Here is a 16,479-nt window from a genome sequence, read left to right on the forward strand (position 1 = left end):
TAAGATGATGTCCCAAGTGTTTCTGAACATTTTTCACTTTCATCTAAGAAAGTGAGGTACCTAATAAGTGATGGACTGGCACTGTATGTCCAGAAACATATCTTCGAAGAAGCATGTTCATCATGTTACATATGAAGTTCTGATCAAACTGCCAGTGTTAGATATTAAAAGAAGTACAGTCAGTCATTACAGTTTGGTTAGAGAGTGACTGTTGCGTAACAGTGTGTCACCTTAGAACTTTCTCTATCCACAAAGCGCATGGTGAAACATTAAATCAGAAATTACGTGAAGCACTTTCAGAAACCAAGTTGTCCATAAATAAATGCCGTATGCTGGGGTCAGACAAACGTGATGTTAGTAAAAGAGTGTTAGGCTTTTAGATGCTAGTGACCAGGAGACCTGAGGCAGACAACTTACAAACATTGAAAACTTGGGACATTCATACAATGCATAATGCTTATGTAAAGACTCTGGTGTGTTTAGGTGAAGAAACATCTGAATTTCTGGTCAATATTGACCATTATTTTGATGATTGTCATGTTTGCTGAGAAGAATTTGAATTAATTCAGTCAAAGTTCAACATTCCCTATCACAAGTTTTTGAGGCTTACAGCCACAAGGTGGCTTACTATAGGATCTTCAGAAAATAGGATTTTTGAACAATGTGATGGTATTCGGTATTACTTTCGTAAGCATATACATCTAAGAAATAATTCTGCTGCAGCTCAGTCCAATCCTACACCACCATTTTGAATGCTTTCAAAAACATTCTGTGAAATCAAAACTTCATTTCATAATTTCATCCGCAGAACTGTTCAATAAGTTCACACAATGTTTTGAAGGCCAAACACCTTTGACTCACAAGTCACATATGGAAATAACAAACTACTTCAAACATTTTTGGCTCGTGATTTGAAAGTTTCTACTTTGAGGAAAAATTGATAGTATCTTGGAAGTTCTTCATTAGTAAAATGGAGGAACATGACAAGTCGTGGTTTCTGAAGAATGCACGAACACATTACATTGCACCCTGTAAACACGTGATAGGAAAAACATGCTTATCAAGTGTTCCACTGAAAAGTTTTAGGTTTTTACACGCTAAAGAAAGATTAAAGGGCAGAAGCTGCTGTGATATGTTAAAGGGTGCAAAAATGATGTCATTCGATGTCTGGCAAGTTTACGTATTAGATGAGTGGAAGGTTCTACAGTTTGAAAAATACGACCCAGCTCTAGATAATGAAAGTATTGACAGTTATTGGCAGCAGCACATGTCAAATGAGGCTCATCCATAGATTTAAACTATCTAAATGTTTTGAAACTTATTACGGCTTCTCTTACATTCCCCCATGGAAATGCAGACTTAGAGAGAAGATATTGTATTTTGAAGAACACATTAGGAGAAGACAAGGCAGCAATGTTGCAAAGATTTTTAAACAATGCTTTGACTGTGAGGAATGCTTTTGGACAATACCCCAATTTTCTTTTTGTGCCCATTGACTCACAGCTCATTAGGTACGGACAACAAGCACATGCAAATTTGTACTGATTATAAGGATAACTGTGAAAGGAAAAGAGCAACAAAGCTAAAGGCATCTTGAACAGGAAATTAAAAAGAGGAATAACATGAAGAAAACAGTTGACTATAAGACAGCTGCTTGGAAACAAAAGAATAAGGAACACCAACAATCGAAGGAGGCATGAGAAGAACTTTTCTGTGAAGCGTCAGCTAAAGTTAAGAAAGCACTCGAAAAAAATTATTTAAAGGCAGCAAAATTGGCCCAAGGTATGCTTGAAGGTGCACAAATCATGAATGTAACAGAAAGAGAAGTGGTAACCATTCAGAGAAATCTTGGGAGAAGAAAATCGAATATGAACTTCATTTTTTGCTAAGGTGTCTAAGAAACAGTAATCCAAAAATATTTTTAGATCTTTCCTCAATATTGATGTGTAGAGTGTCAGAAATGGTAAAAATGTGTTGTAGGTTTTGTTTGTGATTTATGATTACCAATATCGAAATACCAGTGTACCTGCATGTAGTAGTAAATTTGTATGAAGAGAAAAAAATGGCCATACCCCACCTAGGATTGCACAAGAGAAATTTATTATGATCTTAACTAGCGGTTTTGTTGGGGATTATTAAAAATGGAAACAATTCATTTCTGCCATATCTGTTTATTAAAATAATTGTAAGGATTGTAATGGTAAAGGTAAATGGTTGACTTCAGTTAATGGAGGTTGTTTTAGGAAAGCGTGTGTCATCTGTAAAGGAGACCACCTGTAGCACAATAGTGCAACCTATTCTTCAGTATTACCCGAGTGTCTGGGACCCTACCAGGTATTATTAATGGAAGACATTGAGGCAATTGAACGACAGGCTGCTAGATTTATCACTGTAGGTTCGATTAGATGCCAGTATTATGGAAATGCTTCGTGAATTCAAATAGGAATCCCTGGAGGGAAGGTAATGTTCTTCTCTAGGGGTGCTATTGAGAAAATTTAGAGAACTGGCATTTGATGCTGAGTGCAGAACTATCCTGCTGCTACCAATGGACATTCTAAGACATGAAAAACACACACCATAAAGGAATTATCTGAGTGGCACAGTAAGCACAAAGGCAAGCAGTAGAAACTCTCGCCATGCATGGATGAGCACTATCTTGCTGTAATGTAAGCGCAGTGTGGCTTGTTATGAAGGGCAACAAAATGGGGCATAGAATATCATCAATGTACTGCTGTGCCATAAGGTTGCCGTGGATGAAAACCAAAGGGGTGCTGCTATGAAAACCATCAGTCCTGTTTGTATAGCTGTATTGTGGGCAACAGTCAGGCAGGTTTGTATCCCACCACTCTCTGGGTATCTCCAGACATTTCTTTGCTGGCTATCAGAGCCCAATTTGAAGCAGGACTCATTAGTGAAAGTAATTCCACTCCAGTCTATGAGATTCCAGTCCGAAGATGTGTCCTGGAATGCCCTGGACAGTGGTGGGATATCAGTCTGATTTGTCACCCACCATATGGCCCGACAACCAGGAGTGACGGTCTGGGGTGCCATTTCTTTTTATAGCTGGGCTCCTTAGAGCACAGCATTATGCCGATGGTATTCTACACCCCATTTTGTTGCCCTTCATGGCAAGCATCCTGGCCTTACGTTCAGCAAGATAATGTCCGCCCCCACATGGAGAAAGTTACTATTGCCTGTCTTGGTGCTTGTCAAACTCTGCCTGGAGCAGCAAGATCGCTGGAACTCTGAGGGGGAGGATTGGGAACCCAACAGGAGGATTTGGAGTCCCCATTGGTATTAAATGACCATTTCATACAGCCCTTCCCATTTTCTCTCTTACTGCTTAATCCTGCACGCAGTGTCCCACTACCTTGCATTCATGAAATTTTGGCTGGCAACACTACTTTCGAATGTGGCCCATGTGCCCACATATATAACATTTTACATGCATAGAAAAAATATCTTACATGCCCTGCATTTGTGCCACTGTATCTAGTTCCTCTAGCTGCATAGTTACCCTCATGGCGGTGAACAGATCCTTTGTGTTTTCCATCTGTACACTCGTAGATGCGTTGGGTGGAAACTCTCTTAAACAAAGCATCTAATGCTCCATGTTCAGCCTCTTGCATGGTAACTCTGTGTGTCTCCTCACTTTCTGGCAGCTGATAAGTTTGAGCACTTATCTTATGATCCTGTCTAGAAAAGTCTCTACTGAATTCGTTTCACCTTTGAGGTACTCCACTGAACTGCTCCCGAAAGAACCTGGTGCTGGTTTACTTCAGATAATGTATAAAAGCCCAGTTTTCAGGTGCTTAAATGTACAGGCTTTATTTAATTCCTCATGGTACATTCCATACTTTTTTGCCTCGTGCACTAAGTTCTAAGTTCTTTTTGGCCATTTGCAACAGTACTCCATCTGTCCAGATGCCTAGCCGTATGAGCAGCAGCTTCCAAATCATTCAAAATATAGAGTTTGGGACATGACCCGTATGGTGGTGGGTGGATTGGACTGCTGGATAGCCAGAATGGGAGTGCTGTTACCCTGCATGGACGTAGGTGCAATCCTGGTGGTGGTTGTGGTTGGAATTGAATGGTAAACCATCAGTAAAATATCCCTTGTTAAGAAAGTCTTTTACTTATGACGATTACAATGACGGAGCCGTATATGGGAAGGAGGTTGATGGCCTCTGAGACGTAGCTGGCCATGTTCGCTGGAGCGTGCCAGTGTTGGCAGTTGACCAACAGAAAAGCAGCACGTGCTGGTGACAGTGCACGCAAGAGTCACCACAACAAGAGAGGGCTGACACAGGGTGGCACATCGTTGATGACAGAGGCACTGTGGCTTCTTGGCCACTTCTGTAGCAGTAGTAAACAACACACCGGAACAGGTGGTGTTAAACTGCGGTTTGTGGCGTGACTGCAGATGATGGATTGTGCCCACTCTGGGCATTGGGCAGCAACTACGTTAGCCAGAATGGGTCAGTGGACAGCAACGGTGTAGCAGCGCAGCCAGTTGGCCAGGCTTGAACTCACTGCTCACTGGGGAGATGGCCTTCAGCAGGAGGAAGTCACCCAGTAGTGACACTTCTGTGTGAAGGCATCAAGTTGACCGCATACTGACATTAGCTCAGGCAGAGGCCTGCAGCTAATAGCATTCAAGTCAGCCAGTGGCAGCTGGCTGTTTCATCTTGAACTGCAAGTGTTCTTCTTTCATAATTATCACTTGGCATTGACTGTGTTACTCGCCATGTCATACACTCCTGGATACTACAGCGTACATTGAGCATACTAAAGCTGAGGGTCAAAATTAGGTCATGTATATGTGAGCCATGTTGTCTAGTGTTTCTCAGATGGCAGCACTACAGTTTGGAAATCATAACAGGCTGGTGCACCCAGGCATTGAGCGATGATAACTTGATTCACCCGTTTTCCTGTATGGGCCTCTCTTTCAGACACCCTGTCACAGCTGTAATGTACCACAACTATAGCTTTCCGAAATGTGGACTGGCATTTTCAGAATTCTGAATGAGTATTCTTGCGTCCTGAATACACTCTCTTTCTCCATAGAGCCTGGTAATCTGGTTGTTGAGTGCTCCTCCCTGAGTGACATCATACTGCTGAATCAATGTATGGCAGTTCATTTCACCAGTTTAGGCTGTAGTGCAGTACTCCTCACCCATTTCAAAAAATCCTGTGTCTGGTTTATGACCTGTTCACATAGCTGGGAAAAAATATCTTAACACTTGTTTCTTGGGTTGACATAAAAATACAGTGTTCTTCATTTCTTTTTCCTCTATAATTTAGCATAAACCACATGGTTCATTAGCTGGTACTAGAAACCATGACACTCATTGTCTTGTTTTTACTGTGTTGCTTATCTTGGTGTTGTGGTGTGTCATACAACAGTATTCTGTTCAAAACAGAAAAAAGATATACAAAAATAAGTAGATTATCATGAAAATTCACAAACATGTCATTCTATATGTAATGGTCCATTATTGTAGTCAAGAAAGTGGACTATGATAAATGAATAAAAATGAAGTATTTTGATACCACAGAATTATAAAGCTCGCTGCATCACCGCAAAAAATTATGTGACAAATGAGAAAATAAATATTCTATTAAGAATATCCAAAGTGCTGTACCAGGAAGGTGACTGGTTTTAGGTGCCAATAAGAAAGTTTTTACAAGTTGATTCTTAGAAAGCAGCAACTAGCCTCTGTTAATAACACTATTTATTTATACGAATATCCCCATTATTGGTGTTGAGCAAACAGATTCATCTTCTGACAGCAGTGCTTATTTATACTACGTGTGTTGTTGTTTACATTAGTTGTTGGAGTAAAATGGGCAACAACTAATTTAAACAACAATAAATGTAACAAAAACATGAACAGCCATCAGAAGATGAACCTGTGTGTTCAAAACTGGTAAAAGGTTTTTAAAAAAGTACATAGTATTATTAACAGTGACTGACTGCTGTTTTCTTCTTAGCAAGAATAAACTTGCTTTTTGTACACCACCATGGTCTCAAAAATGTAAGTTTTTGACAAAACAATGAAGCAAGTTTTTGTTCCAAGTGCCATTAATACTGAGGTGCTATGATTCATTTGTGCTAATTCAAGTACAGAAATACAGCAGTAGGTTTTTGACTAGTTGAACAGTAGTCAAGAAAAACCACTTCTCACATCTTTTAAATTTTGCTACTCCAGAGGGAAGCATGGCACAGCACAAAGACAAGTTCCATGTGTTAGAAAGACTTTCTCCACGGTTTGGCATATGGATCAGATCTAAAGATGCACAAGAGTGTACTGGGAACACAATATCACTGAAAATGTATTTTTTGAAAAGAATGGTAAAAGCTTACCTCAGCTGATTTATATGATGATTCTTTTGAAAATGCTGACTGGTTGCCTAATACTTTTCTGTTCCTCCATTTAGTCACTCCACCTCACCCTTGAGTTTGTGCTCAATCTGTAACCATGTTGTTATTGACTAAGTGTTAAACTCTTGTGCATCTTACTTCAGCAGATTTCTCCTGCATTTTTTCACTTGCGAGATGGAAGATAAGTGCACATTACAGTCAGTAGTGCAGTTTTTAGATAATGGGCTGCTAAATTAGAAATATATTAGCAGATTTGCACAAATGTACAACCATAATAAATGGTTTGTATTGGCTGTGATCTTAAACTATGGTGACATATGTAATTTTCTTAGAATTTAATTATCTTTATGTACACTAAACATGAACATAGTCATCTGTTGTCGGCTTTTCTCAAGAGTACGTATGTAGTGCTGCTGCTTGTAGCAGCTGTTTGTACATTGAAATGAAACACGGATTAAATTTTTAGTGCAAATATTAAGATGGCAAACTTAAGACATTCAGTCTATAATACTGAACAAAAATATCTTCCGTAAGTTGCTGGTTTTTCCTCTCCGTTTGTTGTATGTTCATCCTGCATGGCCGTTGACATACACATACCAAGAATTTTTTTAGTTACATTCCTGTTGTATGAAAACACATCAAACACATTCTTTTTTGGGTTGTGTAATTTCTGTGTTTATGTAATAAATATATTAAATGTGCCTGTTTCATTTAACAACAATAATAACTAAAGAGATTTTAAAAATTACAGGCCAATTGTTCAAAAAGTGCTGCTGGAGCAGCAGCGGCAACAAAATGAGGCAGGAGACGACTCAGATGATCAGACTGGTTGTGAAACAGAAAATAGGGTGCAACAGACACATGGTAAATCATCACATCTAAAGAGGTTGTTGGATTGCAGATTAGCACACGCGAAGAAAAGGAAACTAGGTACATAACAGTGGCGTGATTATTTTTTTATTTTATTATTTATGATTTCAGAATTGTTACTTGGGCCATGAAAGATAAGTTGATATGTTATTATTAGCCAGTACATTACTTATAATCCATTATACTGTAGTGAAATAAAATTGTGAGCATAAGTTTCATTTCCTGTTAACATTGACTAAGTATTTGTGATACAAATTTTGCTATGTCCATCTTCTAATTAATGTGTGTTAAATCCTGACTAAGTATTTGTGATACAAATTTTGCTATGTCCATCTTCTAATTAATGTGTGTTAAATCCTGAGCCCTTCCAGCAAACCATTGACATTTTCCACTGATTATAAATTTTCTACTGAAACATTTCTCTTACTCACTAGTTCAAGTGTGATATTCTCCAGTAGATATAAGTTACCAGATTGTCAACGACTGCCCAGTTATGCAATGTATGAAGTTACATACAGTGTAGTTGTAATTGAGCTTTCACTACTTGAGAGGGCTCCCATGAAAAACAAGTGATGGGGTACGAAAATGAAACTTTGTGTAAACATTTTGGAAGGACATGCTGAAGAGAAATAACGAATAAGCCATTTGAGAAAAGGCATTTTAAATTCCACATGAGAGGGTAACATTTGTTAATTGTCTACCATCTTTACATTCCAGCTCACAAAACTTGTGCTATGTGATGACCACCTGCATCTACCACAGACTGAAATTGCACTAGAGATATCATTTCACAATTGTTTATAGCACTTAACTGAACGGTGGACTGTGAAATGTTCAGCTGTCGTGACATATCTCGTCTACTGCTTGAAGATTGCACATTGCATCCAGTATTCTTAGTCACTGCAACAGTAACTTCGTCAACAATTTTTAGTGCAGTTGCACATTGACCTCTCCCAGGAACAATTCCCAAAACTCCAGTTAACTTGAACTTCTGAATCATATTCTTCAACCCTGGTGTGGAAAGAGGACCTCCCCATATTCCTTTAATGCATCTGCACTCGCGAAGAGCAGCAGCACTATTGCTGATGCTTTGATAAAAACAGCTTTAGAGTAAAGCCCTCCTCACCATATCCAGACCTACATTGACTGTGGGCTGGTGTAATGCACACTGATGCTTGGCTTGCAACCCTGTATTGCTCTACCAGTACCCGTATGTAATGGCAAGTCATGACATTAACACTACTAACAATGCAAATCCTGCAGCACTCAGTCTCAACATCATTCCTATAAAATTAGGTACTTATACTGTAAATAGTTTTCCATGTACACTTCGCTCAAATAGCGAAAGTTTAAATATAACCACTTTGTGTTAAAGGCAAGTAATGTATGCGTAATCATTCATTTTATATTCATCATACTCTGAATTTATGTAGGCTGTTTTGAATTTATTTAGACTGTTTTGCATATTAAGGACTCCCAACTGTGAAAACATAAAAGCTGATGCTGAGAAACTTTCCTGTATGTTGCACAACATTTTCATAATGTTGTTTTACAAAATACATGGAACTCTAGTTTTATTTATAGTAGTTATGGTCATCAGTACAAGTTTGGGCCCTCAGTCGATCATTGTGTACATTACTTTGGTGAGGAGGAGGGGGGGGGGTGGTAACGTGTGAGGGAAGACGACCAGTCATCTAGTTGAGCAGGTGACACCTACATAACGCTGAACATAGTAGCTCACCTTTGAATTTTCATTGTTCTGGTCATAAGTGCGCACCCCACCACCACACACACACACACACACACACACACACACCAGAACTAGGACATCTATATTCTGCCCATTGACTGCATTATATAGTGAGTGGTCTATCACTACTATTTCTGCTGTTTGTATCCCTCTCAGTAACATTTTTTGAGCTTTTGTGTGTTTAGCTTCAAAATAAGCCACAGGGATAGTACTAATCATTGAGAGATTGTTTGTATGACAAGTGTACAGGAAACAGTAACATGTTGTGTCATAGCATATATCACATGAAGTTATTTTAATGCACTAAGTGAACCTCTGTTTTCAATATTACTGGTGACCCAAAAGTAACAGAAAATGTATAGAACCAGTAATTACAAAAAAATCAGTAATGTGATGCAGTTTCAATTAAATTCACACAGAAGTATGGGATTTTGTTTTTAATTGCAAGAAAATATATTGCCTCAATATATTTTTAACAACATGTGGCACTGTAGTGTTCCTGTGAGCTGGTGCTATTTTTGCTAGCTATTATCTTCATACTGCGTCTGACCAAGAATTACAATGATTCGTACTTCACTGAGAGGTACACAAATTACCGTTTTTATTAGTAATATGTACAACATTCTACACCTAACTTTTTTCATGCAAGTTTAGCATTCTGTTAAGATGAGCCATATTCATTTTATGAGACAGTCCTTTTGGGTGAACTCCAACTATGCAAATTCATCTATGTGCTGTTCTCTTTCATTACAGGACAGTAGAAATGCAAAGGGGTTCTGCACGTGGGAAATAAAGTGAAATTTCAATATAAACTTCCATACTGTATGGGACTATGTGATGAAATCAGAAGGTGTTCTCATAAAATTCAACACACACAGAAACTAAGCCTAACCAATTTTTTAAACAGTTTTTGTTATTATTATTATTATTATTATTATTATGCAACTAGAGAATATCGTAAGCCAGCTGTTAAATGTCCTGTGGTATTGCCCATGGTAAGGTCCAAAAATTAGTCTTGCTAATCAACTGAAAAGATACCACCATTATACCAGGAAAAGAAATATGGTTGAAACCAAAAGTGAATATCAGCAATATCTTAAATTCTAACTGGAATGCATAGCACACGGACATTCTGAATGCCAGTGCGGCCATTGTATTTATTGTTTAAAGAGTGTCATAATATCTAGCAAAGTTACAACACATTCTGAATGCAAAGTAACTTAATGTGAAGGTAACCATCTAAGTTGGACAAAAACAGCAATTTTTTGCTTTTATAGGTCAGCTGTCCCGGGAGTTGTGGCAGACAGCTTCAGAGAAAAATTGGAGAATCTTCCACATAAATTTCCTGATTGTGGTATTGTAATAGGAGGAAAATTTTAACTTGACAGCTGTAGACTGGGAGACTCATGTATTTAAAACTTGTACCAGCGATTCATGTGAGGTTGTTCTAAAAATTATCTCAAGCTGTTAGAGAACTGGCTCATGTTGGTAATACCTTAGATCTCATAGAAACTAACAGACCCAAACTTTATTATTCAAATAAGAGGAGAGGGAATCAGTGACTCTGTTAAGAAATGTAGGAAATATTAATGCTCAACAAGCATGATGGGCAACAAGTCAACATTATCTTAGATATCAACCATCAAACATTTAGTCGAATATCAAACTTTGGCCCAATCACATATAATTAGTGATAAATTGCGGGGCAGAGAGTGCAAGTGGTAAAAGTGACATTTCACAAATAAATGAGCTAAATGCACATTTGGTATGCTAAAGCATGGATCCTTTCTGAGTAAAAGAACTAAAAGTGATTTTCTGCTCACTGTGATGATAAAGTTTAAGCTCGAAACCAATGCCTCAACTGCATTTAGAATACAATTAGTACAAGGTAAATGAAGAACAGAAGGAGAATTGGTGCTATCTTTAATGAAGGTTCAGGTGTGCATTTTTGAAAGTACTGCAATAGCATGATGAGCATGCTTTTAAAAGTACTTACAGTAATAATTAATGCTTGTATAAATAAGCCGTATTTTGAAATATCGCAAAATCAGCTTATTGACACTATAGTCACAAGGTCCTTTAACCTGGTCGTGCATATATGGAAAGTGATAAAGATTCTGGTCCCTCTGAAAATGCAAAGAAACAGTTGAAACATATATTTGTTCCCCAAGACAGGATGAAAGCAGTGAAGTCAGCCAAAAGTTTTTTGTAGTGGAACTGGAAACAAAAAACTTTCTTTCAATTAAAGCCATGGACACTATAGCAAATGATTAAGTTGCTAAAGATGCAGAAGGAAACAAAACACAGCAGAGGAATACCAAGTGGACCTGAATCAGCAAAGAAAATCCTCAAACAATGCAGTTCAAATATTTACTAAATTATAATCTTGTGTTTATAGAAGGCGACTTTTCAAGGCCCAATACAGGTCCCCCGATCATTACCTTTTCTGCAGCCTTTGCGTCAAAATGAGCTTGAAATAAAATGTGAGAAATGGAAAAATCATTACGAAATGAAGAACTACATCCCTCTACATTACCATGAGTTCTATGACATTATATCCCGTTTCCAGGCAGCAGTTACCTGTGAGAATAGCAACTGGACATAGAAGAGGACTTTGTCAAATAAAGGGATAAGGAAGACTGGAAGCTACACAACACAGTGGGACAGCGTTAAAAATGTTATCCAGGAAGGACATTCCTCAAGATATAACGTAGAAGGAAATGATTATGATTCTATTGACATTGACTGTGAGAGGATAATGGAAAGTGACTCTGAATGATCTCATCTGTGTGCTGGATTCACACCAATATATTTTCCTTCTGGTTTTTGATTTCATTTGCTATTTACCTGGTGTTCTTCAGCTTGGTATAGTAATTTTGCTTTAATTATTCACATATCCTTGTTTTATAGTGAACAATAATTGTATATCATGTGTGTTGTACAAAATATAAATAATAATAATTTTAAAAATATAGCACAGTAAATAAAATGTTTTCACATTTGTACCTGTTTCGCTCTAAAAAGTTTTAAGAGGGAAGGATTATAAGTATTTTTAATATAGTATAAAAATAACACAGGGGCACTACAATCTCTAATCATACCTACAACTCAACACAGACCAACTGACTATTAGGAAAAAATATCTGATGTTTCCATAGTTACTCACATAATTTATAAATATCAGTTTAACTTTGTCAATCATTTACTCAGTTTGCTTCAGCAAGCACTTATACTCGGCCCCACAGTTGTATGTTGTGATTTATCACTAATTATATGTGATTGAGCCCAAGGTTAATACTGCAATAATTATGTAACAATAGCCTAGCCTCCAGCTATAATGGAAAAATCTAAACATTAAACATTTATCTCTGGGAATGAGAATATAGAGTATCAGTTGATAAAATTAAGGAAGTTTTGGACAGTATTCTGAACACGAAGGTAGCAAGCAGTTTTTAAGAGATGGGAAAGATCTGCCGTGGTTGAATCATTGCACAAATGCTGAAATGAGAGATATTGAGATTAGTGATTGCAGAATAGAAAAAAACTAAAAATGCCCTAGAAAGAAAAATGAACTTGATCTGAGGGGATACATATACAGTTCTTTGTCAGTTATGTGAAAAAACTTGCTCCCAGCAGTTTATAATAAGTCACAGGAGTAACACGATGTTCCATGTAAATGGAAAAAAGTGCAGGTCATTTGTATTTATAAGGAGGTTCACTGCAGACGTAGACATAACTATAGGCCCGTATCACTGACATCAGTCTGTTGTAGAAATATGGAACGCCTGATATGTTTGGATATTATTACCTTTTTGGAGAGTTTCCTTCCATACAAATCAACGTGAATACCACAAACAGCAATGTAGTGCAACTTGGCTTCCTCTATCCATCCATGAGATCCAAAAGGTGATATAAGTATGGTTCTGAAAAGTGCTTGGTGAAATACACTCCTGGAAATGGAAAAAAGAACACATTGACACCGGTGTGTCAGACCCACCATACTTGCTCCGGACACTGCGAGAGGGCTGTACAAGCAATGATCACACGCACGGCACAGCGGACACACCAGGAACCGCGGTGTTGGCCGTCGAATGGCGCTAGCTGCGCAGCATTTGTGCACCACCGCCGTCAGTGTCAGCCAGTTTGCCGTGGCATACGGAGCTCCATCGCAGTCTTTAACACTGGTAGCATGCCGCGACAGCGTGGACGTGAACCGTATGTGCAGTTGACGGACTTTGAGCGAGGGCGTATAGTGGGCATGCGGGAGGCCGGGTGGACGTACCGCCGAATTGCTCAACACGTGGTGCGTGAGGTCTCCACAGTACATCGATGTTGTCGCCAGTGGTCGGCGGAAGGTGCACGTGCCCGTCGACCTGGGACCGGACCGCAGCGACGCACAGATGCACGCCAAGACCGTAGGATCCTACGCAGTGCCGTAGGGGACCGCACCGCCACTTCCCAGCAAATTAGGGACACTGTTGCTCCTGGGGTATCGGCGAGGACCATTCGCAACCGTCTCCATGAAGCCGGGCTACGGTCCCGCACACCGTTAGGCCGTCTTCCGCTCACGCCCCAACATCGTGCAGCCCGCCTCCAGTGGTGTCGCGACAGGCGTGAATGGAGGGACGAATGGAGACGTGTCGTCTTCAGCGATGAGAGTCGCTTCTGCCTTGGTGCCAATGATGGTCGTATGCGTGTTTGGCGCTGTGCAGGTGAGCGCCACAATCAGGACTGCATACGACCGAGGCACACAGGGCCAACACCCGGCATCATGGTGTGGGGAGTGATCTCCTACACTGGCCGTACACCACTGGTGATCGTCGAGGGGACACTGAATAGTGCACGGTACATCCAAACCGTCATCGAACCCATCGTTCTACCATTCCTAGACCGGCAAGGGAACTTGCTGTTCCAACAGGACAATGCACGTCCGCATGTATCCCGTGCCACCCAACGTGCTCTAGAAGGTGTAAGTCAACTACCCTGGCCAGCAAGATCTCCGGATCTGTCCCCCATTGAGCATGTTTGGGACTGGATGAAGCGTCGTCTCACGCGGTCTGCACGCCCAGCACGAACGCTGGTCCAACTGAGGCGCCAGGTGGAAATGGCATGGCAAGCCGTTCCACAGGACTACATCCAGCATCTCTACGATCGTCTCCATGGGAGAATAGCAGCCTGCATTGCTGCGAAAGGTGGATATACACTGTACTAGTGCCGACATTGTGCATGCTCTGTTGCCTGTGTCTATGTGCCTGTGGTTCTGTCAGTGTGATCATGTGATGTATCTGACCCCAGGAATGTGTCAATAAAGTTTCCCCTTCCTGGGACAATGAATTCACGGTGTTCTTATTTCAATTTCCAGGAGTGTATAAATAATGGAGGGATTAAAAGTAATAACTCTCCATTTAATGATTGATATGCACATGAAGAAGGCCATGTAGCTGTGCAGGTGTGAATGTATTTTGTACTCGTTACCTGTGAGGAAGAGCATAATCCAAAAGCTTAGCAACATTCTCAGTCTTTTTATGTGCCTACTGACCACTTGATGCCTCAGCTGCACGGTGAGTTGTTACCTTGAGCCCTTCCGTTATTTAGTTGCAGAAGGTACCAGAGAATGGCATCAAAGTCAGTGCCATTTTCCTGGATGCTCTGAATGTAGCAGATAAAGTTCCACACTGTTGTTTAGTGAACAAAATAAAAGCTCATGGAATATTGCTCCAGCTTTGTGAAGGGGTTTAGGACTTCCATACTGATAGATCTCAAGATGATGTTTTTAAAGGAGCAAATTCCTCAAATGTTAAAGCAATATTGAGTGTCCCTATGGAAGTATTACAAGATTGCCACTGTTCAGGACATGCCTACAAGGTGTGATCAGAAAGTAATGGGTATTTTTGTTTTCCTTAAAGAATCTTTATTTATTTATTCAATGGCAACTTTGCCACCATCAAAGTAATCGTTCCAGCTCTTTTTTCAACCTTGGAAGCCCTTCCAGAACACTTTTTCTTATGGTGTTCAGCTCCTTCAGCGATTGTGTTTTTATCTCATCAGTGGTGACAAAGCAACATCCTTTCATAGTTCTCTTCAGCCTCAGGAATAGAAGGAAGTCACAGTGGGCCATGTCCAGCAAATACGGCGGCTGAGGCGAAATAACGTGGTTTTTTTTTTTTTTTTTTTTTTTTTTTTTTTTTTTTTTTTTTTTTTTGTGCCAAGAAGTTGTGAACAAGCATTGAGGTGTGAGTGAGAGCATTATTGTGATGCAATTTCCACAAGCGGTTTTGCCACAGTTCCGGTCATTTTCTGCATATTACTTCAACCAAACACCACATAACTTCCAGGTAGTATTCCTTATTGACCATACGACTATAAGGCAGGAACTTATGATCCATTATCCCATTGTAATCAAAGAAAACAGTGAAGATAACTTTCAATGTGGTTGAACTTGTCAAATTTTGTTTTGTCTTGGCTCTTCAGGCAGTTTCCATTGGGGCAGTTGGGCCTTGGCTTCAACGTCATACCCATATATGCGTGTTCCATCACCTGTTATAACTTTCTGTAGAAGTTATGGATTGTTGTCAGCTTCATTCAGTAGTTCCTGAACGATGTGTACACGACTTCATTTTTTGTCTAACTTCAACAATTTCAGAACACACTTTGCAGCTGTGATTTTCATGCCCAAAATAATTGCTTAGCACAAGCTAAAGGATATGCCAATGTCACCAGCAACCTCTCTGATGGTAATTGGGCGATTTTCCAGAACCATTTCGTTCATTTGTTCCAGATTGTTGTCAGTAATTGATGTGCTACATCATCCAGGACAGTTGTCATCTTCAGCATCTTCTTGGCTCTTTTTAAAATGTTGATACCACTCATAGACCCTTCTCTTACTCAGGGTAGATTTACCAAAAGCTGCAGTCAGCATTTCAAATGCGGTGTTGCACTTTATTCCATTTTCCAAGCAAAACTTAAAGCAGAGCACTCAAATATGTATAATCTTTTCAACTGTCAACAGTAAACTAAATATTGAAAACAACTGTAAATGCAAACATACATCAGGGACATGTGAACCAACAAAACATTAAAATTAAAAAAAAATTTAAAAAATGCGAAAATAAGGTGTATAAATATGGCAAAATTAAAAAATTCGGATTACTTTTTGATCACACCTCTTATAATGATGTCAAGGATATTGGTAGCTGTAGAAGGCTGATTGTGGATGATAGCTGCAACACCACAAAATATGTAGCAAAATACTAGAAGACCTCAAGAGGGTCAACACTTTGTGCAGGGCATTATGGCACTGGGCACTCTGTGTAAATGAAAGTAACATATTTCAGATAAATAGACAGAAAGAGCCTTTATTATTCAATAACACGATTTTCAATCAATAAGCAGAAACAATAATGATTGTCTGTCAGAAATCTAGGAGTAAGCATTGAGAGAGAGACCCAAAGTAGAGCATCCCCATAAAACTAGT

The 16,479-nt window shown here is 39.3% G+C and overlaps 1 protein-coding gene across 2 annotated transcripts in view; it reads left to right on the forward strand.

The window, feature by feature from the left end:
- Positions 1-16,479, forward strand: part of LOC126248293 (uncharacterized) — a 289,514-nt gene that overhangs the window by 187,842 nt on the left and 85,193 nt on the right. For both annotated transcript variants that reach the window (XM_049949155.1, XM_049949156.1), the window contains exon 14: positions 7,137-7,315. In XM_049949155.1, the coding sequence (XP_049805112.1) occupies positions 7,137-7,315 (179 nt within the window). The remainder of the gene's footprint in view (positions 1-7,136; positions 7,316-16,479) is intronic.

This window comes from Schistocerca nitens, chromosome 3, assembly GCF_023898315.1.
Source record: "Schistocerca nitens isolate TAMUIC-IGC-003100 chromosome 3, iqSchNite1.1, whole genome shotgun sequence".
Lineage (NCBI taxonomy): Eukaryota > Metazoa > Arthropoda > Insecta > Orthoptera > Acrididae > Schistocerca > Schistocerca nitens.